At 41.2% G+C, this 22497-nt stretch overlaps 1 protein-coding gene across 4 annotated transcripts in view; it reads left to right on the top strand.

Moving 5' to 3' along the window:
* The window catches only part of LOC117041123 (UDP-GlcNAc:betaGal beta-1,3-N-acetylglucosaminyltransferase-like protein 1), a 128797-nt gene that overhangs the window by 87014 nt on the left and 19286 nt on the right, over positions 1-22497 (top strand). For all 4 annotated transcript variants that reach the window (XR_004425933.1, XM_033139521.1, XM_033139520.1 and 1 more), the window contains 2 exons: positions 4328-4452; positions 21312-21447. Coding sequence is in view for 3 of the 4 variants with exons in the window: in XM_033139521.1 (XP_032995412.1) it covers positions 4328-4452; positions 21312-21447 (261 nt within the window). In the remaining variant the exon portion in view is untranslated. The remainder of the gene's footprint in view (positions 1-4327; positions 4453-21311; positions 21448-22497) is intronic.

Genomic DNA, 22497 nt, shown 5'->3' with positions numbered 1-22497 from the left:
ACTCAGTACGGTATGTAGTGTAATGGAATCTACAAATAGGCATGTGACCTTGGGCAGCAAGCTGCTAGATAATTAGAACCAGGTGCCTAACTTGACTTAGCTTGGAGCGTGACATGAGGAACAGAAGCAGGTTTAAATTTTGCAGTTGACACAAAGCAACACCACAGAGTTGAGCACAGGGGAAGCATAAATCTAGCTAGATGGTAGGTTGAAGAAATTCTGGTTTTCTCCTTCTGGCGGTTATGTCTTCTTTCACCCTCCCACTGCGCAGTTTTGTTACTACCCACCGTGTTACTTAATACACCTATTAATACAAATTATAGAAACCTGAATACAATATCTTTCATGTAAGGGCTGCAGCTCAGAGGTAGAGCACCTGCTTTGCACGCAGAATGTCCCAATCCCCAATCTCCAAGTAGGCCTGGGAGAGATCCCCATCTGAAATTTTGCGAAAGCTACTGCCAGTCGGTGTAGACATTACTGAGATAGATGGGCTTAATGCATTGTACTCATTAACCATTATTTGCATCTACTAAAAGTTGTTTTTTTTAAACTAGGGGCTCTGCTCCTGCTTGCTCCACTCAACCAACCCCATCTACCGCCATGCCAACTCCCAGCTCTTTATCCCTTACTCCCAAGTCCCACAGCTCCTTCCAAACCCGCTGTCAGAAGCAAGCCAGCAGTAAATCATACTGTGCAAGTTGGAGCAAACTCTTTATTAGCAAAAACACGATCTGCGCAGGAGTGTCAGGCCTAATGAGCACAAGCAACCCATCTCCCACGAAGCCGTTGCTGAGACTGAAGGTCCCTGCCTCCCCAAGCTGCCTAAGTCCCCTCCTCTCCAGGGTTCCCCCCCCCCCAGCAAATGGAGACAACAACTGCACATCGCCAATCTCTCCTCCACCGTTTTCATGCTTCTTCTGGTTCTGAGAGACAAGGGAGAAGAGGAGCTTGTCCCAGCAGGACGGGGAGACACCTGCGCCTCTTCACCAGCCGGATTCATTCCCGCCTTTTAGCCTCCCTTCTTCCCTGCTTCAGCTTTTGCCTTCGATTCTGGACTTCTTTCTGCCACAGACTCCCAGCTCACTAAGCCTCATTACCCCTTCAGCTTCCTCCTCTTCCCAGATTTCTCCCTCTTCTCCCTGTGACCACTCATCATTTCCCTACCACTGGTAAAGCCAGATCTTTAATATTTCTAAACAATATAATTAACTGTGCCTCTGGCAATTCATACCCTCTTATAAGTTGAATCTCATTTATTGCAACTTTCCAAAATACCACAATTTTAGGGCATGACCAAAAATACGAATATATCAGCACTCAATGCTCCACACCTCCAAAATGTATTAGATATGCTGTTATATATGTAACTAAGTGTTGCAAGTGTCAGATATTGGTTAAATATTACCGGTAGTTTGTAAAAGGCCCTCTTACAGATTTTTAAATATAGTCCGTTGTGGGATAAGTTGCCAAACCTACTTCCTTTTTTTAAAAAAGTAATGTTTTTAGTTATTTTTCATGGTACAGAAGATATATTTAGAGAAAACAATTGTTGCAACAGTAAACAACAAATAATTTTTTCTGGTAAAATCAAAGTTTCATTTGATTACTCTAAAACAGGCCTGTCCAAAAGGTCAATCACGATCTACTTGTTGATCGCGGGGTGCCCCTGGATTATCCTGTTCTATCTTTGGACCCCCAGCTATGTCCCCCCCCCAAAAAAAGCTCAACAGCTCTTACTCCCTAAAAAAAAGCTCAACAGCTCATGCCACATTTTCCCATAAGTGTTGGGTCGATTCCTGCCACAGTCTGTACAATTTATGTCTTCAATAAACATTTGTCTCATGTTTGAGATCAAATATAACGGGGTATTGATGTAAAAAAATCTATCATTTTAACTATTTCTTGATTATTATTCTTAGTACCTCTGGATGTCCTGATGCTTCTTTGTTAAGATTGCAATTATAATATGCAGTTGTGAATTTTTTGTTGCTGTTTGAGAGACTACATATTTTGTCCTCTTTTGATTCCCAGGGCATGGTGGGTTGCAGTGTGCGGAAAGCAACGCCTTTTAATAATAATAATAATAATAATAATAATAATAATAATAATAATATTTATTATTTGTACCCCGCCCATCTGGCTGGATTTCCCCAGCCACTCTGGGCAGCTTCCAACAAAAATCAGATACAAAAATATCACACATTAAAAACTTCCCTGAAAAGGGCTGCCTTCAGATATTTTCTGAATGTCAGGTAGTTGTTTATCTCCTTGACCTGTGATGGGAGGGCGTTCCACAGGGCGGGCGCCACTACCGAGAAGGCCCTCTGCCTGGTTCCCTGTAGCTTTGCTTCTCGCAGTGAGGGAACCGCCAGAAGGCCCTCGGCACTGGATCTCAGTGTCCGGGCTGAATGATGGGGGTGGAGACGCTCCTTCAGGTATACAGGACCGAGGCCGTTTAGGGCTTTAAAGGTCAACACCAACACTTTGAATTGTGCTCGGAAACACAATGTGCTTTTAAGACATTTCTTGCCAGTCGTGTCAACCTAGAACAATCTCGTCATCCGATGAGTCTGAGTGCCAAACTCAGTTCCATACTTCCATGCTTTTTCAGGAATATTTTCTCTTAATTCATTGTCCCAGTTGTGTTGATATGTATACTTTTTAATGTGTCCATAGTCATAATTCTATAGATTTTACTCCGTAATTGTTGTTTCCATTCTTCTATCATAAGGCTTTCAAATTAGAAAAAGTAATTTTAGAAACCCAAAGTCTGGGTCCATGGCACTCCTAGATGTATGATTCAGCCTTAAATTATAGGGTAATTGCTGCGGGCACACTGACTTTTTAGAGAAGAAGCGTCTCTGCATGTATTTGGCATTAATTGGAGGCCAAGAGCATCCAGCTGAGATTTGGAAGGAGAAATGCCTGAATCAGAGTAAGAAGGCTTCCTTAGAATGTTGTCTCAAAAAATGAGGAACAGGGAGGTAATTAGACCTAGAGGTTTGGTAATGTTGGGGTGGGCATGTTGGGAGTTGGCACGACGACTGCCATCCATCCCACCCCAGTTGGGAACAGTAGTGTTTGCTTCATATAAGTACAGTACTGAATTCCAAGTTCTTATTTGTAGTGCCTCTGAAGAAGAACTGTAATTTCAAAATGCATTGGACCAATAAACCCTGCAGTGGGGGGGAGAGATCAGCATTTCTCAAATTCAGTAGCAAAGGTTCGTTTAATATATATTTCTCTTAATAATCTGAAGCCAAAGGAAAATCAAGCAAAGTAACACAATGTTCTAATTATTTTAGCAATTTCATTTTGTACAGGCATTAAATGACGTGTAATAAACAGCTAACATGCTTCTCGAATAAATATTTAGCCACCTAGCGTGTGAATAGGCATGTGGCGATTCATTTTCATTCTGATGCCACAATGCTTGAATAAATATTCCATGCTGAGTAAATCAGTTATTTATTTACATAGCACCATCACATGACAGCTTGGTAACAGAGAGTGGGGTGAGAAACAAACAATATTTTGAGAACATTTGACAATTATATGGGCTGTTTTATAGTCTCAAGAGGCTGCAGCATTGCTAAATTCAAACAGATGTTGTTTAGTCATCACCTTCAGTTATATGAAAACAAGAGGGCAGGATTTTGAAATGGCTGTGCGGCTTAATTTGCAGCAGAATGGTACTGGGGCATGCCCATAGACCTACCCATTGAAATGGACTCTCGCACCCTGAAACGATATTGCACATTTGGGAGACTACAAACACCCTCCCCCCACTTTGCTAATACTACTTTCATAGCAAAGGGGGGTTTCTGATCAGATCTCTCTTTCTCGTTCTCAAGAGGTTTTTGTGATGAGATGCTCACTCAGCACTGTGTTGTGTGGATGTATTGGAACAGGAACATGCCACCTGCTTCTTAGCAATCTTACGACAAACAACTGGCGATCTGGAAGGTTTGCCATTCACAGTACAGTATTATTATTTTTTACAGGGAGCATGCAGGTGTGATTTGACATTGATAAAGTACAGCAGAAGGCCTATAACATTTGATCTGTGGGTGTCCTGTGCAAGAGTAATGCTCTATATTAAATTAGCTTTAGGGAATCCCTCTAAATATGCATTGGTTCTAATGTCGAGATTTTTTTAGATGTCATTGAACACAGTCACATAATATATCACACAGGATTCTTACTCCACTTTCCTTGGAGTAAACCCTATTAAATTCAATACAACTTGCTTCTGAGTAGGCACGATTACGCTTGCACTATTGCCTGCTTATAATTTGAAAAAAATGGTGTTTTTTTCCCCCAGGGCACCCCAGAAGACCTGCTGTTCTTTTATGAACATCTCCGAAAAGGTGGTGGAGTCTTTCGAGTCAACCAGTGCCTCCTTCTGTACCGTTACCATCCACAGGCGACAACTCATTCAGTTCTAGAGTAAGATATGTTTTGTATCAAACTGCTTGGAGTTTTGGATGGCATTGGTGGGTGGGGAATCCTATGCATGTGGGTTCGTATATATTTGATCCTTTGTCAGTATTCCCAAGCCATTTGCAAGCATATGTGACTTGAGAATCATAGAATCATAGAGTTGGAAGAGACCACAAGGGCCATCCAGTCCAACCCCCTGCCAAGCAGGAAACACCATCAAAGCATTCCTGACAGATGGCTGTCAAGCCTCCGCTTAAAGACCTCCAAAGAAGGAGACTCCACCACACTCCTTGGCAGCAAATTCCACTGTCGAACAGCTCTTACTGTCAGGATGTTCTTTCTAATGTTTAGGTGGAATCTTCTTTCTTGTAGTTTGAATCCATTGCTCCGTGTCCGCTAACTTGAGAACATTGGCCTTTTAAGGCTACAGGTACTTTCTTTTATTTCCTTATAAGCTACGCACCCTTATGTCTCAATACATCGTGGATTTGAATAACTACTTTTTCAGTGGTTCCGCGATTTGATTTTGGTATTACTTTGGTTTAGGCAATCTGTTAATTCAAAGTTTGAAACCCTGGAATGCAAGGCCGCATTGTTTAGGGGTTTTTGTTGCGGGGGGGGGGCGAGGGTCATTGTTGCTGCTGCTTTCTTGTATTTTTATTTTAGTTCTTCTTGTGATTTATGTGGAAATTGTTCAGTTTGGTTGTGTAATTTTTAGTGTTTATTTATGACTGCTTTTGTTATGTTGTAGTTACATTTTTTAAAAACGTAAGCTGCCTTGAGCATGGTTTGAACTGCGGAAAGGGCAGCATACAAATTAAATTAGTGTGCATGCACACGTAAGCTCATACCAAGAACAAACTCAGTTGGTCTCTAAGGTGCTACTGGAAAGAATTTCCTATTTTTTTTCGACTATGGCAGACCAACACGGCTACCCACCTGTAAATTAAATTATGTATGTGTATATGTATACTGCTTGTTATGCTAAATGTGCAGTATGCAGCTATGTCTGTTTTTTCCCCCCTTTATTAAATGATAAGCCTGTGTGGAGAGGGGAGGAATTGTCATCCAGACCACATTGTGCAGGGAAAGGTTTGTTTTTTTCTTTACCCATCCATGATCAGGAGAAAAATCCCTCACTCACCCGAGCCCAATGTTGAGGTTGGGGAATAAATCTCCCGTTGTCACTCATTTAATTACAGGCTCAGGAGTGAGTGAGGGTTTCCTTCTGATAGCATCTGGGGAGGGAAGGAATAAGTTTTTCCTCTTCCATGTTGCCATGATAATCTCTTGCCCCTTTGAGCCTGTATATTAAAGGAAGGGGGGAGGGGGAGAGACATTGTTGCTTGCTACACAATTAAAACAACATCTACTTTGTTTGTTTGTTTTTAAATATTTTTATTAAAGATTTTCAAAGGTAGTACAATGTCTCTCTCAAGTTTTTCCATATAACATTTTTATAAGTCAGTGTTGGTGAGACATTAGAAAAGAAAGGGGGAAAGGGGGGAAGACGTGGGTGGGACGGGGAGGTAGGTGGGGTGGGGTGACTGTGTTTCTTTTTTACTTGATATGAGTAGGGTTTGGTGTCAGCATTGTTTATGTAGGTTCTCTGTTGTTTGCTTGTGCTCGTTTGGCGGTGAGAGAGGTCGGAGTTGGCTTGGGATGTGGTGGTTCGTTTGTGGTTGGCTGTGGTGATCTTTGGTAACAACATCTACTTTGACTCTCACTCTCACGCTGAATTCCTTTTCACTCCGCAGTCATGTATTGAGCCCAGTATTTTGGATTTGGGACACAGGATAGATTTAAAAAATTTTCAAATTTGAATCCTTCGTGTCAAACATGCCTATTAAGAATGCAGGTTTGCATTGGCCCTGCAATAACTTTTGAACTGATTGTTTCTTTGGTTGTTTCTCTCTCTCTCTCTCTCTCTCTCTCTCTCTCTCTCTCTCTCTCTCTCTCTCTCTCTCTTTAATTTGTCTTAGAAAAGCCTTCTCCAGCCTGGTACCCTCCAGATGTATAATTTCAGACTATAACTCCCACCAACCCCCAGCTAGCACAGTCACAGTATTCTAAAACATCTGGAAAGCACAAAGTTGAGGAAGGCTGTCTTGGAATGTATAGTGTAGGCGCTCTGTGTCCCTCTAGGTAGGACTGGGGTTAGGGTAGGGCTGTTTTCAGTTATATGAACTAAGACAGGATTTCCCAAACTTAGGTCTCCAGCTTACAACTCCCATAATTTCTAGCTAGCATAATTGGACTTACAACTCCCATAATTTCTAGCTAGCAGGACCAGTGGTCAGGGATGATGGGAATTGATGAGACCCAAGTTTGGGAAATTAAGGAGATGGCTTAATAGGGTAGAAAATGACTCTACCTTTTAGAAGCTTTAGCTCAGTCAAGCTGAGAAGCATCTCTGGTCACACGAGCTCAGGGACTGTCCATTTCTGTTGTTCCTAAAGCTTTGCTGTTTCCAAGCTCTGCCCTTTTCCTTGAAGCCTTAAAGAACCAGCCTTTGGGGATTTTATGGAGCTTCCACAATCTGTGCCCATGGCGTGAATAAAAAACATAGGAACAGTTCAGCTTTTGTGCCATTTGCTTAAATGCTTGATGAAACTTTCCCCCTAAACCAACATGATATGAAAACAGAAACTTGCAAAAGGGGAGGAGGGCTCAGTATTTAGTGGGGTTCAGTTAAAGTAGAGGTTGCTCAGCACAGTTATGTGAGGTTTGAATCATGAGCTTCAACTGCATTAGCAGCATAATAAAATATCTGTCTGTTTATTCAATGTAAATCTGTTTCATCTCAAAGGTGCTGAGCAGCATACCCCAGTATATGTAATATTTTCCATTAAAAATTGGGGGGGGGGGAGAGATTTTGTTCAGAATGACTATTGTTTCACAGCAGTGATTCTGAGATCTGTTTGCAGTTGTGCTTGTTTATACAGTGGTACCTCGGGTTAAGTACGCTTCAGGTTAAGTACGCTTCAGGTGAAGAACTCCGCTTAAGAACAGAAATTGTGCTCTGGCGGTGCAGCGGCAGCAGGAGTTCCCATTAGCTAAAGTGGTGCTTCAGGTTAAGAACAGTTTCAGCTTAAGAACGGACCTCTGGAACGAATTAAGTACTTAACCCGAGGTACCACTGTATATGGAAGTAGCTAGTTGTTGCATGGAATGAGATGGTTAAATAGAGTAAATAAATGATTTTGTAGGGATGTGTTTGATTCCATAGCTTTTGATAATGAAGACATTGGAACCACATAATGAATGCAATGTAGATGAAAAACTATGAAAGTATTTCCCTTTTATTACTAAAAAAAAATCGAAAATTCTTTCTAGTAGCACCTTAGAGACCAACTGAGTTTGTTCCTGGTATGAGCTTTCGTGTGCATGCACACTTCTTCAGATACCTGTATCTGAAGAAGTGTGCATGCACACGAAAGCTCATACCAGGAACAAACTCAGTTGGTCTCTAAGGTGCTACTAGAAAGAATTTTCGATTTTGTTTTGACTATGGCAGACCAACACGGCTACCCACCTGTAACTGAACCTTTTATTACTAGTTACATGATGGAACTATATTTTTGATAGTTTATTAGACTTTTCCCAACCCTGTATTTTGACATGTCAAGCTTTTTGGAAGCGCATTGCTAGTTTCTGTGGCATTTTTAAAAATGTATTTTTGGAAGGGAATTTGTTCCGAATTAACAGCAAGTTGTTACTGATTCCATTTTGCAAGGTTGTGTGGCTCAGAGTCTTCTGGAATACGGCATACGTGGAGAATGTGGAAATGTCATAAAGCTGCTTCTGTTGGGGTATTTGGACTGCCAGCTAAGAAGCTTCAAGTTACCTGATATTTTTACATGCATGTGTAATTGTGTATGTAATCCAGATTAATCTCAGTTCCGAAATGAGATCAGTAGAAAGTTACGAAGTGAGGTCAGAAATGAAATTGCCAGAGAAAATGGAGTTTTGTCCTTCCAACCTACCTAGAAGTTGACAATGGAGTTGCCACCAACTTTGATGGCTTTAAAAGAGGGAGTAAGACAAATGAATAGAAGATACTAAGACTATCAGGGGCACCTAGACTCTAGTATCCGAGGCTCTTGTGTCCTGTTTATGGGCTTCTCACTGGCATCTGGTTGATCGCCGCGAGAACAGGATGCTAGGCTAGATGATCTGCTCCAGCAGGGCTTTTATTTTCTTAATTTGTTAAGGGGGAAATCCAGGGAAACCCACTTAGGTCTTCTTAAAGTTTAAACAAGGATTATAAGCCTTTTCCCAACAGTTCTTTGAGGAGCTGCTATTCTTTAATCTTTCCTAGGGGGAATCAGATTTCAGTGGCACTTGAAGATTGGGATTTTGAATCATCTTCTTATTACTTTAGGTAAAACCAGCTGGAGTGGAGTCTGAAGACAGAAAATGGGTTGGAGACTACTGCTCAGGAAGGGCCCGACACCATGTATTTGGAGGCAGCAATGCCTCTGAATATCAGTTGCTCTTGAGCTCGAATCTTGCTTGCTGCTTTCCCCCAGGCATCTGGTTGGGAATCACTGTGAGAACAAGATGCTGGACTAGATTGGCCATTGGCCTGATCCAACAGGCTCTTCTTATGTTCTTTTTAATAATAATTAAAATTTGGGGAGCCCTAGACAAGTATTTAGGCTTCATAGCATCATAGCCATAGAAGCGGGGGGGGGGGGGGAAAAAGGGACAAATTTAGGGGGTCCACAAAAATGTTACCCACCCCAATATAGATGCATAAAGATATGTAAAGAAAGGTAGATATAATTATAGATAATTTGGCTGAAAGTGTAGTTAAGACAAAGTTTGTGACTTGTAATACCCGTAGCTTACAGCCAGAGTTGAAGAAATAAATCTTCATGAAACTAAAGAACATGATTTGTTTAAAGAAAGGTGTGTCAGTTAATCTTTTCAGCAAAGGTAGCAATCAAGTCTAGATCTTCAGTGTACTGATCACAGTTTGTCAAAGCCCCCATGCCCTACAGGCAGAAACTGCGTATTATTTGCCTTATTTTGCAACTCTCATTACAGCGAAAAAAGGAAGTTCATGTCTGATTGGCTAGTGGGAGTTCTGTACATTTTGGTGACGTCTAAATGTAGGAATTAATTACTCCCCACCCCACCACCCCATTAGTAATTCCCACAATTAATTTACCCTACAGAATAGATTGCTGGAAGGCAAAAGGAATCTGTGAAGTAGGAAACAGTCTCACTCCCATAGTCTTCTATGCTTAGAAGCATGGGAATACATTATCAAACGACATGTTCTCCGTGTTTATAAGAATCTGAATCCTGGTGTGCATAGAAACAATTTGACGATAGTAGCAACTTGTATATCTTATTAAATATATAATGGTTATCTGTTTTAATGTTTCGCCTGCCCAGTCACAGAGGTTGTGAGCATGTTACAGTATATTTTAACATTTACACAATAGAAAAGAAAGTTAAAATTTGTCAAGAAGCTTCGCATTGTTAAGCTCCTCGCCATAAAGCACATTTTGAGTTATCCATCAGGCCAAAGTAGTTGAAGGAGAAGGAGGTGACAGTCAGTGGTTTTCACTATTACGTTAACTGTTCTTCTACAAAAGAAGGCTGTGTGTGAAACAGACAGAAGCCTAGTAGGAGAATTTGTCTTGAGTTTAATTCTGAATTACTAGAATCTGACTCGTTGCTAACAAGATCAGAAGAAATTGGGGGACACACACACACTATTTCAGGAAAGGGCAGAAATAGTAAAACAAAAACAAAAAAACCCACAAAATTCTTTTTCATTGGGAATGTGAGATAAAGAGTCTCAATTTGGCACTCCTTGAGCCTTGGATTCATGTTGCTTCTGGCTATGAAATAGTAGTTAATGTGAAGACTGAAATGAACCAGTGAGAATCTTTTGTGGGAGGTGGCTTCTTATGTAACTTTTAAGAACTGCTTTTAGTTTCATTTGTTTCGGGCGGTTTCTTTAATTGCTCTTTGCAAGTTGCTGCACCTCCTTTGCACCTGCCTTGGCGCTGGGAGTCTGGGAAAGTGGCATTCCCTTATCCCCCAAGGCAGGAATCCCAGCTACTGGCCCTGGGAACATCCCAGCGTACAAGGCAACGTAGGTGAACCGGAAACCTAAAGGGGGAAAGCCAAAAAAAGAAAGAAAAAACCCTCCATCTCTCTTTTGACACTCCTTAAGCTACATGTTTTTTAAAAATCTATATTAGTAACATTAACTTGTGTTCATTACAGGTTTTCACAAAGCCCCACACCTGTAATAATCATATAATTAGCCTGAAGGCACAGTCACACACTTCTCTGCATGAACCCAACATCCACCCACTGCTTGTCCTTACGACACAACCTGAAGCTATGAAAATATTCCCAAGGTAAAGTTCTATGATGTAGACCTTCTGATTTAACTCTCCCACAAAGGGGTGTGTAGGAGCCGGAATGGCAATTCACTACCTGCATGAGGGCCAAGCTCACTGTTATAGTAATAATGTATGTACAATGGAATGCTGAGATGTTTGGCTGCTGCTTTCTTAACTCCCTAACCACGCAATTTGAAACATCATTTTGCTGTAAAAATTCGCCCCTGCTAAAAGGTAGGCCTTTTATTTCATTTTAGAAGGGGATTTGAATGCAAAAAAACCCCTTCCTGATTCAGGAGAGGATTCACATTGGCATCGTGCAAAATGAAGGGCTTCCCAGCAACCAGCACCATTCTTTGAACCGTCAAAAACGGCTGGTTCGAAAATTCATTGGAAGAATTTTGCTCAGTGGGGCGCAGTATTCTTCCTCCTGATTCAGGGCGATTTCTCTTCCTCTCGCTATGTACAGTGGTACCTCTGGTTACGTACTTAATTCGTTCCGGAGGTCCGTTCTTAACCTGAAACTGTTCTTAACCTGAAGCACCACTTTAGCTAATGGGACCCCCCGCTGCTGCTGCGCCGCCAGAGCACGATTTCTGTTCTTATCCTGAAGCAAAGTTCTTAACCTGAAGTGTTATTTCTGGGTTAGCGGAGTCTGTAACCTGAAGCATTACAAATGACACAGACCGCAATGTTTTCTGCACCCCTGCTGCCTTCTGCTCACACAATGTTGGATGAAACCCTGCTCCCCCCCCCATGTCAACATCTTGTGTTTCCTAGCCCAGAATTTAGTAGTATATATTTTTTTTACTGCTGTGCTTTAGGTTTGATTTTCAAGAACTGTACATAAATCTAAAGATATTTGGCCTGATTCTGTGATCTGTTTTTGTACCAAGCCAATATTTTAAATAGTTTTACCAAGTCTTGTTGAATCATAGTCATTGGACCTATTTTTATTCAATCAAGGGGCTGGAAAATGTGGTGAACATGTGTGCGTAGAATGTGCTGGCTGAGAAGTACAGAGTATCTTAGTTCTATAACTTACTTTAATGAAAATATCATAGGCACTGCATCAGCACAATTCTTACATATCAAACCATTCTATATTTAATAGATCACAAATGGGCCTATCAGCCCTAGTCCTTGGTTTTCATAGCTGCTGTAGAATCCAGCCTTGGTATGAGTCTGGATTTGGTGGCTGACAGATATTGTAATACAACGAGGCAACCATTCAGAAAGATTTTTAGCTAGCTGGATTACTGCTTCACTTCCAGTCGTTTTTTTAAAGTTTTGCTCAGCATTCTGTGTTGTCTCTTGTGTGTGAACATATAGAAATGCTTTTTATGCCTCGTATTCTAGTTCAGAAGCACTGATGATAAAAGAGAGTCTATTTCTTTTCACTTACAGATAATCAGGATTGCTAGCTTTCTACCTCACTGCTCACAAATTTTGGCCACAATCTAACAACAGACATTGCTTATGTCTATTGATCCCTGTGTCTTTAGAACATTTAACTCTGTCTTAGATTGTGGTCTTTATCATGGGTAGGCAAACTAAGGCCCGGGAGCTAGATGCGGCCCGCGGACAGTCCAGGAATCGGCGTGTTTTTACTTGAGTAGAATGTGCCCTTTTATTTAAAATGCATTTCTGGGTTATTTGTAGGGCCTGCCTGGTGTTTTTACATGAGTAGAATGTGTGCTTTTATTTAAAATACATCTCTGGGTTATTTGTGGGGCATAGGAATTCGTTCATTTCCCCCCAAAAAATAAAGTCCGGGCCCCCAGAAGGTCTGAGGGACAGGACCGGCCCCTTGCTGAAAAAGTTTGCTGACCCCTGGTCTTTATTGTCTGCAGCTAGTTTTTAGTTTATGTATGTTTTTAGTACTGTACTTTGATCTTACATTTGATGCATGTATTCTTGGGGTCATTCTGAGGAAGCAAGTTTTATAAATAAATACATAAAATTATCATACATAATATTTCACAGGTGAAAAAGCAACCAGATGCCTACTGCTGAATGATTTACAGCTGTTATATTTGGGGATATCTGCATTAAAGATCTGAACTAGTCTGAAACTGGTTTATATGCTGTAGCTTTCCCACAAAGAATTGTGGGAGTTGTAGTTTGGGGTGTGTGCAAAAACCTATTTTGAAGGGTTTCACATCTTCCCAGAAACCTTCATAGAACAGGGAACCCCTTCATAGAACCCCTTGTTTTTTGGTTGGGAGCTAATGTGTTGAATTGGCTTTGGAACTGGCTCAAAAAAGTGGCATATATAGAATCCTAGAATTGGAAGGGGCCCAGAGGGTCATCTCGTCCAACCCCCTGCAATGCAGGTATCTTTTGCCCAATGTGGGTCTCAAACCCACAACTCTGAGATTAAGAGTCTCATGCTTTACCAACTAACTGAGCTATAGGTTTGCTGTCTATTTGTATTTTCTATAGATTGTTCTCACAATCTTTCTGAAGCCGATGGAAGACATCCAAGTTTATTTGGGCACATAACTTTCCTCCTTGATTTCATACTTCCTAGTTCTCGAAATAGGAACAAACAGATTTCAGTAGGCACAAAGTACTACAGCAAGTATGCTTTCAACAAAAAGACCAGGGAGGACTGTTTGGTTAAAAAAAACCAGCATGTTGTAATTTTTTGTTTCCTATACCCATTCTGCAAGCTGAAAACTGATGTGTGAGGCTACAGAGGGCTATAGTGACCATTAGGCATTTGAGACCTGTCTTTCAACTACATCTTCAGTATCCATTGGTGACTGCATACGCATTATTAAGTTGTGCTCACACGCTAGTCCTTTTGTTCCACTGATGTGCTGAGTGGCAGTCCGACTCCTACCTGTAAATCTACTCACAGTTCTCTCCAGTCACAGGGAGAGGAGCTAGCAGTTGTTGCACTTGGTTACCACAACAAGAGCTAATCCTGTATAGCCCTTGATTTTAGTTTGTCACTTTTTTGGCATAAGCAAATGTTTTCGTCCTTCAGATAGGCTTTAAATTCTCGTAGCTTTAGGTTGTTTAGTGCAGAAAATTATTAGGTTTTCTTTATGACTGCTTTGATTTTGGGAGTGATCTATTTGTGTTTGTGTATTTTTAAAAGGCAGATCTGGCTCCTTTTAAGGACTTGAAGAAGGTTCTAGAATTTCCACTACTGTCTAATCTTGGAATGTCGTGCAACATTTGTAACATTGTGCATTAATTTTTCCCCCCTTCTGGGAATCGTGTATCCTATAAAAACTGATTAACAGACATCTGTCGACAAATGCCAGCAGCAGCTAAGCTCCAAATCAGAAGATCTTATAACTTTGCGGTTGTTATTTAAGAGATTTTTTGCATCAAGTCCAAAATTCCATTGTTAGCTAGAGGGGCAGTAAACATTACAACCCTTGGTCTCTAGACACTGTTGAAATTTCATGTGGACTGGCTGTTCCAATTGACTGCATTTATTTATGAAGAGTTTCCAAGTTGTGACACCCGTCGTGGTGATGAAGTGCTAAACTGCCATAAAAGGGGCATGCTGCACTTGCAGACACGAAGAAACAAACGTTCACTCAACTCCTGAGATCCAATTAATAATTCCCATCAGAAATCAAAACACCTTCATGCTCTACTTATTATTGCTGCCTTTACGATTCTCATGTCATAATTAGAGGGGATGTGAAATCATGACTCATAAAAACTACACATGTATTCAGTGTTTTGCAGTTCAGAATAATATTTTCCTTAAAACAAACTTATTCCCATTAAAGCATTTCCAGAAGTTTCAAATACTTCATAGCAAAAGTACTTTCTATGGATGTAAAGAATTAACACCCGGGCTCTGCCTTGCATGGAAGGAAGGGTCCTTTAAATGACTTAACACTGAGTACTTTCAGCATTTACATCAAAGCAAAAAATGTTGCTTTGTAACGAGATACATCACACTGCAGTCCAGTTGTATTACTATATCCAGTTGTATATGTTTAAATAAAATCAAAATGATTTATAATTGGGTGCAAGATTACAGGCCAGGTAATGCAAAACATTATGCTTTTTGAATAGGTGTAGATTATGATTCTAACATGTTGTAAGTTTCAATGTCCCTCTTGCTAGTTCCTCTCCATGCACCTAGCCCATCACAAATTGTGGTGTTGGTTAGAACAGAAGTCCTGGTTCAAATCTGACTAAATAGAGGCGTGAGTGCATTCCACGTTCCTGGCACGTGGCAGTGAAGGTAACATACAGAGTTTACCTCTCTGCCACTTCACCCAGCAGAGCTCTTTAAATCCAGATCCAGACCTGTAAGAGATTTCTGAATCAGTTTGAGGAGGAAATTGCTCAGGGCTGTGCTAAATTTGCTGTCACTTTTGATTCAGGTGTGTTGGAGGTCTCTACAGCACCGTCAAATTACAACTTGTGGAATTGGTTTCAGTGGTTGCAATCCAAGGATGTGGACATTACGTTTGCAGTGGTCAGGACTGACTGTGTGTTCATCATAGCTCATATAATCAGCAGGTGAGGCCTTGGTGTTGGTGCCAACACTCGTGGCTGCTTGGTTGGTGGTGACCTATTCTGTGGTGGTTCCCCGTTTGTGGAGCTCTTCGCTAGTGAGGTGCATCTTTCTCCTTCATTATTGATTTTGCAGGGGGGAAACCTTAAAAGCATTTATTTTTACCCATTTGATGGCTGAAAGACACTGTTCCTGGCAAACCTGAGATCACTGTTTAAGAATGTTTTAAGCTGTTTTTTAGAATGTTTCAAAACTATGGGGGTTGTAGTGTTTGATCTTTGTCTGCTGCCTTAGGGTCCTTTGGAGGGAATGGTAGGATATAACACAGTCAATCAATCAGTGTGAATCCACCTCCATTCAATGGCTGATCTGATGACAGAAGCAGCAGGAACCTGAGTGAGGCAAGCTACAAATCTATTTTTGGCTAAAACAGGTATTGTACCTTGGAGACTTGTAAAAACATGTGTTATGGGATGATCTATTACTTCACTTGTTTGTGGTTACTTTTTACTCAGTCAGGCTCGGGCCTGCATTTGATGCAATGCATGAGGTGATGTATGTGTGTGTGTGTTTGTTTGTTGATTGTGTGGCAACCTGGCAGTGATGTGGTGGGCAGGAATGAGTGATCACTCCTCACATATCATGCACTTCATTCCACTGCCTGGTTGCCATTTTGCACATGAAAGCTCACAGCATAAAATCAACCTGAGAGTCGTTCAATGTTGAACGAGGCCTTTTTCAGTCTGCTTTGCATAAATTCTCTTCGCCCAAAATTGCATTTCAGTGGTTTGTATATTAACAACGTTGATAGTTACTGAATGATTTTGGAAATTCAGATAATTCATAACCAAGTGTTACGCTATTTTGCACAGGTCTTCTGCAGATTTAATAAAGGTTTAGCAGTGATTAATGACTTGGACATTCTATCCTGCCAAATTAAGATCCGAAGGAGAGGCCTTAACTGTCAAATGTGAAAGTAGGATTCCTGTTTCAGCAAACCACACATGGGTTTGTCTTTTCAGCTCTAGAGAAGTCGTTTTTTAAAGGGCTTGGCTAGCCAACAGTGCAATAATCAATCTTTCGTCCCTGGAGACCAGGCTGCTACAAATCTTACTTTAGGTGAAAAGTTGAAGAATTTGATTAGTTGGTCTCATCCCAGCTCCCCTTTTCCCACATTTAACAGTTTGGCACAAGTTGCAATCTTTTGTTATGGGAGGCCCAAATTTGAAACAGTGGGGAAATTTCTGTTCAGAATCAAAGTATCTTGACAGCAGTAAGTGTGCTAGCTTAGACATAGTCATTTTTGTATCTAGCTAGCTCTGTTGATCTTGTAGTGACAGAAGCATATTCCTCTTTGGGGTGTGCAGTGGTTCCAGTGGAGCATTTTTTAAAATTATTTTTTTCAGCAAGAATTCATTGTTAGAATATACAGATTTAAGAGTTCTGTTATATCAGACCAAAGTCTTATCTGATCCAGCTTTCTGTAGCTATGGCAACCAGGTGCCTCTGTGAAGCTTACAAGGAAGGCATGAAGGCAACACCTGTCCTCCGGTAGACCACATTCATACAGTCATTGGCCGTAGATTAGCTTTTGCCTTTTCTTAACCATTTGGTTGCCCTTTTCTGTATGCTTTCTATTCATTAAAAAACAACAACACTTTTTTGGGGTGGGAATCTACCCTGCCTCTTGGTTCCTTGAAGTTCCAAGATAGCTCACAATCATACTGCAGTAAATAATCCATATACTTAAATGATTTTGTGAACACAAACTAAATTAATAAATGATGGTTGGTAATTGTGAGAACAGACTTAGAGCAGGCACCCCCAAACTTCGGCCCTCCAGATGTTTTGAACTACAATTCCCATCATCCCTTACCACTAGTCCTGTTAGCTAGGGATCATGGGAGTTGTAGGCCAAAACATCTGGAGGGCCACAGTTTAGGGATGCCTGACTTAGAGTGTTCTCCCCACCCACCCCCAACCTCTGTATTAACTAACAAGATGCCTAATGCAATTCTATGTAAAGCCTACTCATTTGTGGTTTCCACTGTTCACTGCAGCTTACTCCTGGATAGGTGTACATAGCATTTAGGCCTAAAAGAGCACGCAAGGTTAATTCCACGATTTCCCACATGGCCCAAAGAGATACTGAATTACAACAAAGAGCCCTTTCAGTTAAATGTTTGCTTAGGGTTTACTAATTTATACAGTCGTACCTTGGAAGCTGAACGGAATCCGTTCCAGAAGTCTGTTTGGCTGCAGTAAGCTCCTGCAGCCAATCGGAAGCCATGAAAGCCCTGTCGGACGTTCGGCTTCCAAAAATAGTTCACAAACCAGGTTTTTGGGCCAAAACGTTCAAGAACTAAGCTGTTCGAAAACTAAGATACGACTGTATAGCCCTTTATTATAGGGCTGCTGTATTTAAGCACAATAGTTTGTATCCAGTTGTGTCCATCCACTCATGGAAAGCTCTTTGTTTCAGCAGAGGATTCTTTGAACAGAGGAGGAGGAAGCTCTTTTGACAGATTCTTCCTTCCCTGTAGAACTACTTACAGTCATGGGTCAGCAGACTTTTCCCCTCAGAACCTGGGGGGGGGGGCGGACTGTATTTTTTTTGGGGGGGGATGAACGAATTCCTATGCCCCACAAATAACCCAGAGATGCATTTTAAATAAAAGGACACATTCTATTCATGTAAAAACACACTGATTCTTGGACCGTCTGCGAGCCGGATTTAGAAGGCGATTGGGCCGGATCCGGCCCCTAGTTTGCCTACCCATGGTTTACACCCTTCCCCCCTCCTCAATCTGCCCCAGAGGATTGGGGTGCTTTCTAGAATGGTGTGGGTGGTAGTGCATGGCTGCTGCAGGAGAAAGGGGGAGTATGCCAAAACCGTCTCCTCCCCACCATTGGAAATAAATTTATTCTACCTAACAATGACAGGATTATTTTTAAACATGATTTGGCAACTTAGTTGGAATATAGGGAAAGAATCCTCAGTGTAAACTAGTGTTCTGTGCTATGGTCATTTTTCTTTATGCCATACTAGGTAATAACATTCTGAAATATCACTTTTATGGTGGGAATGATTACTTAAGAAAACACTCAAAGCATGATGGAAGACAGTGAGAAATGAGCCTAATCAAAACGAGCATAAATTCTTGCAAACAGAACTGATTTTACCAAATTGTATTGAAGGGATGGGTGGAGGGGAGAGAGAGAGAAACTGTCTGCCCTGGGTCTGTTGAGGGTGCTTAAAATTGATAATCCTAACCTATTCTCTGCGTTTGCAGATGTTTCCTTGTTATGGTTGCAAAGCATGTGGATTCAACATTTCAAATAGGTCCAGTGTTTGCTTATGTTATCTGATGTTTATATGTGCCAAATTGGAATTTTATTTTGAAAGTGCAGACATAAAAATACACTTGGACAAAAAGACATCTGCCAGCTTGCTATAAAGCCCACATTTTAGCAATACTGTCAGGTTTACAGTGTTATTAGTTGGCTTTCACTACAATTTCTTCTCTGGCTCCTATACTGTCAGTGTGCTCATTTTATGTGTGAAAGAGAGGGTAGGGAGAGGGAGAGACTGCTTGATTTCGATAATCTTTAAAAGATCTAAAATGTGTAGGTTCAGAAGGAATATTCATCCATGAATATACACATATATAGGAAGAAATTCATCATAGTGCTAAGGAGATCGCTCTGGCAGCAGAAGCATTGCTGCTTGCCTGCTGGAATGACCTGCCCTCTCCCACACCGTCCCCCACTGTTCCAGGGGTTCTGCCCCCAAATCAGTTTGGGGGCACATGATGAGTGTGTGGGAGGAGGAGGAAGAAGAGGGAAAGCTCTATTGCGTTAGTGCAGGTATGTCCAACAGGTTGATCACAATCTACTGGTAGATCCCCGGGAGGCTTTGGTAGATTTCGGTCGATCACCGGTTCCCTTTCCTTAGCGTTGGTTAAATTGAATTCAGCCCCCCCCCCCATCCATTGTCGCACGATCTGCAGAACGGAAGACAGAGCTTAGTCAGCAAGTGAGTGGCTGTTCCTTTCTCTCCCCAAACGAGGCTTTCCTCCTCCCTAAAAAAAGGTCAACAACTTTGAACTGAACCCCCCAAAAACAGGGGTAGATCACTGCCAGTTTTTAATTCTGTAAGTAGATCTTGCGAGTTGGCCACCCCTGTGCTAGTGGAAGTCTTTGTGCAAGCTTCCACTAACAAGACTAGTTAGTTGGTTAGTGTATTGTTGCAGGGTGATAAAGTGTTTAGAGTTGCACTTCATATCCCAAAATGTGGTAGAACATAGAAGGCCCCTCTCACTGTACCACATTCTCAACCCATCATTCACACGCTCCCTCTCTCTCTCTCGCGCGCGCACACACACACACACAGTACATGCATAGCATACACACCAAACCACCACCATCACAAAACTGTTTATTTGTGTTTGTTCCATTATGACTGTGTTATCCTTTCACTTCTTGAACACATATTTATTAGACTAAGAACTATGACTTCCATCTGATAACATAATATAGGGAGCAACAACTGAGGACGGAAGAGAGGCGCTATTCGGGGGTGAAAGAAAGTTTAGCTCTAATGCCCTTCGTGATTAGCAGTTCTTATACATTTCCTAAATAAAAGAGAGGTTTTTTCCCCCGAGAATTTGAGTGTTGAGTGTTTTTCAGAGATGGGGTGGGGGGGTTGTATGTGTGCACTGCTGCACACTGCAGTTTATGGGGAAAACAAACCAACTTTTCAGGCATATGAGCAGAAGACCAAGTATTAGAAGGCTTGTTGTTGTTTTTTCCTCTCTGAAATGCCTTTAGATTTCTTAAGGATCACCTTTAAAACAGACATCCATTAAGTTCCAGAAAACACGCAGGGTATTAACTTGTGCAAAACTATCCCTGGGAAAGAGCATGTTTTAAAATACATTGTCCAATTAGTTCTGCCGCATTTGAGCACTTAAAGAAAGAGCAATTACAAAACACCTCAAGTTGGAGGGTGCTGAATGGATTGTGGGTGTTTTTTTCTCCCCATGGTCTCCCTCATGGAATGAAATCCTGTTCAGGTTATATTCCACCAACATCTCACACGCAGATATTGGTGTCAGTTTAATAATATTTGACAATAGTGCCAATTTACAAACAACAACCCATTGCTGAAAAATTAAGTTTTTGTTCATTTGGCATTTGTGCTTAGGGTTTCCAGAATTTTATGATTATATTTTGGTTCGTGTCAAGAGGGTGTTTTCCCCTCTTAACTATTTTTAATTTCAGTTGTGTTACATTTAGCTTCCTTTTCTTAAAAAAAGAAACACCAAAACATTTTCAGTACAGTACATTCCTTAGGATTATAGGAAGCTGCCTTATACCAAGTCAAACCTCTTGCTCACTATTGCCTCTGCTGACTGGCAGCAGCTCTCAGGCAGGGGTCTCTCCCAGCCTTCTCTGCAAAGACCAGGTATTGAGTCTGGGGCCTTTTGCATGCAGAGCGGATGTTTTACAACTGAGCAATGACTCTTAAAAGAACCAGTGCAGCGTATCAATTCCTTGATGTGATCTATGTCAGATATTTCACTCTCCCAGACAGCTCAGGGCATCTTGCATACAATGCCTGGTGGCTATCCATCCAAGTTGGATAAGACAACAGCAAAGAAGGTCTTGGGCATCCTCCTGCTCCTTTTGTTCAACTTTTGGAAGCTTTAATGGTCTTAATTGTAACCTATTACAATTAACCTATTACAAACAGCTTCATGTTCCTATGATCTGAGCAGCATGGGCTGATCATGTCCTAAAACCTACATGTTGAGAGTCTTCATCTCCCAGAGACATCGAGTTTACTATTTACACAAGGAGAATGTTTCCCTGGTGACAGCTTTCGGCTCCTCTGGCAATGTTGCTGGTCCGTTTTCTGTGCGAGTGTCTTTGGAATGCACTGTGTATCACTGAAGATGAGTCTTGGTCTCTTACTCTTTCCCTCTATTTCTCAGGGGAACCATCTGGACACACCGTGTCTTGTTTCTGGAAGAGAGAATCCTCAGTCGGTGGACTTTCTTCACCATTTGGAATGCTGGCAAACAGGGAAGGAAGCTCTTTAGGAGTTTGACTCCAGCTAATCAGAAAAAAGTGAGTTTACAAGGAAAAATGCACATGTGAATGCCACTTAATAAATGATCATTCATTCTTGCTGCCATATACTTTAATATCCATTTACTTAAGTTTCATCCTTCCACTTATTATCTTGGTATGAAGAAATACATAGCCATATTTACACTGCTGGTGGGGGTTTTTAAATGCTAAAATGGGTTTCAAAATGGCATAGTTGAGACAAGAGATGTCATTCTAAATTAAGGTTACCAGATTTTTTTCAATGAATCCGGGGACACTTTTCAACTTCAATGGATTTTGTATGGGGACTGATTTGTAAATCCGGGGACTGTCCCCGGGAAACAGGGACATCTGGTAACCTTGTTCTAAATGCCCCATGGAAGATACTTTTGGGTGACGCTGGCCATGCTGTGTCAGGTTGTCTTGTTTATGTGTGACTTGTTACCCTTTCAAACATGCACCATGATTGCAGTTGTAAGCTTGCTCACATGTGAACACTGAACACAGGTGCAAGATGTGTCTATACATGTGCAAATGTTTGTGTGAAAGAGCACACACTTCTAGAAAAATAGCACTGCTTGCTTTGATGCCTTCCCGGGAACAAAGCAGAATAATGCTCAATAAATAGCCAACTTTGTTTAATCTCCCTGCAAACAAATCAGGACGAATGCTCGATAAACAGGTTGTCTGGAAGCAACCCCCTAGAATCATTAACTGGAGTTAAAATGCATTGGAAACCATGCCCTGAATGCATTGGAAACCATGCCCTGAAAGCAGACAACAACTAGTGCATTGAGTCTGTAATTTCATGGATTACATTATTATTTTTATTAAGTTGGGTAGTGCCTAAAGATGTTCAACACTATACAGAACATTTTAAAAGACAGGAGTCCTGCCTGCAGGCATACAGTCATTGGTCATCTGTAGAAAAGTCTGATTGTAAGAAATACTTAAATTAAACCATACAGCCCTTACTAGGATTTCATCATAATTAACCATGTGAATAAAAGCATATAGTGGTACCATTCTTATCCTGAGGTGCACGTTCGCTAATGGTACCTCCCGCTG

The sequence above is a fragment of the Lacerta agilis genome, chromosome 2 (genome assembly GCF_009819535.1).
Source record: "Lacerta agilis isolate rLacAgi1 chromosome 2, rLacAgi1.pri, whole genome shotgun sequence".
NCBI classification, from domain to species: domain Eukaryota; kingdom Metazoa; phylum Chordata; class Lepidosauria; order Squamata; family Lacertidae; genus Lacerta; species Lacerta agilis.
The sequence above is the reverse complement of the archived record's forward strand: the minus strand, read 5'-3'. Positions and strand labels throughout refer to the sequence as shown.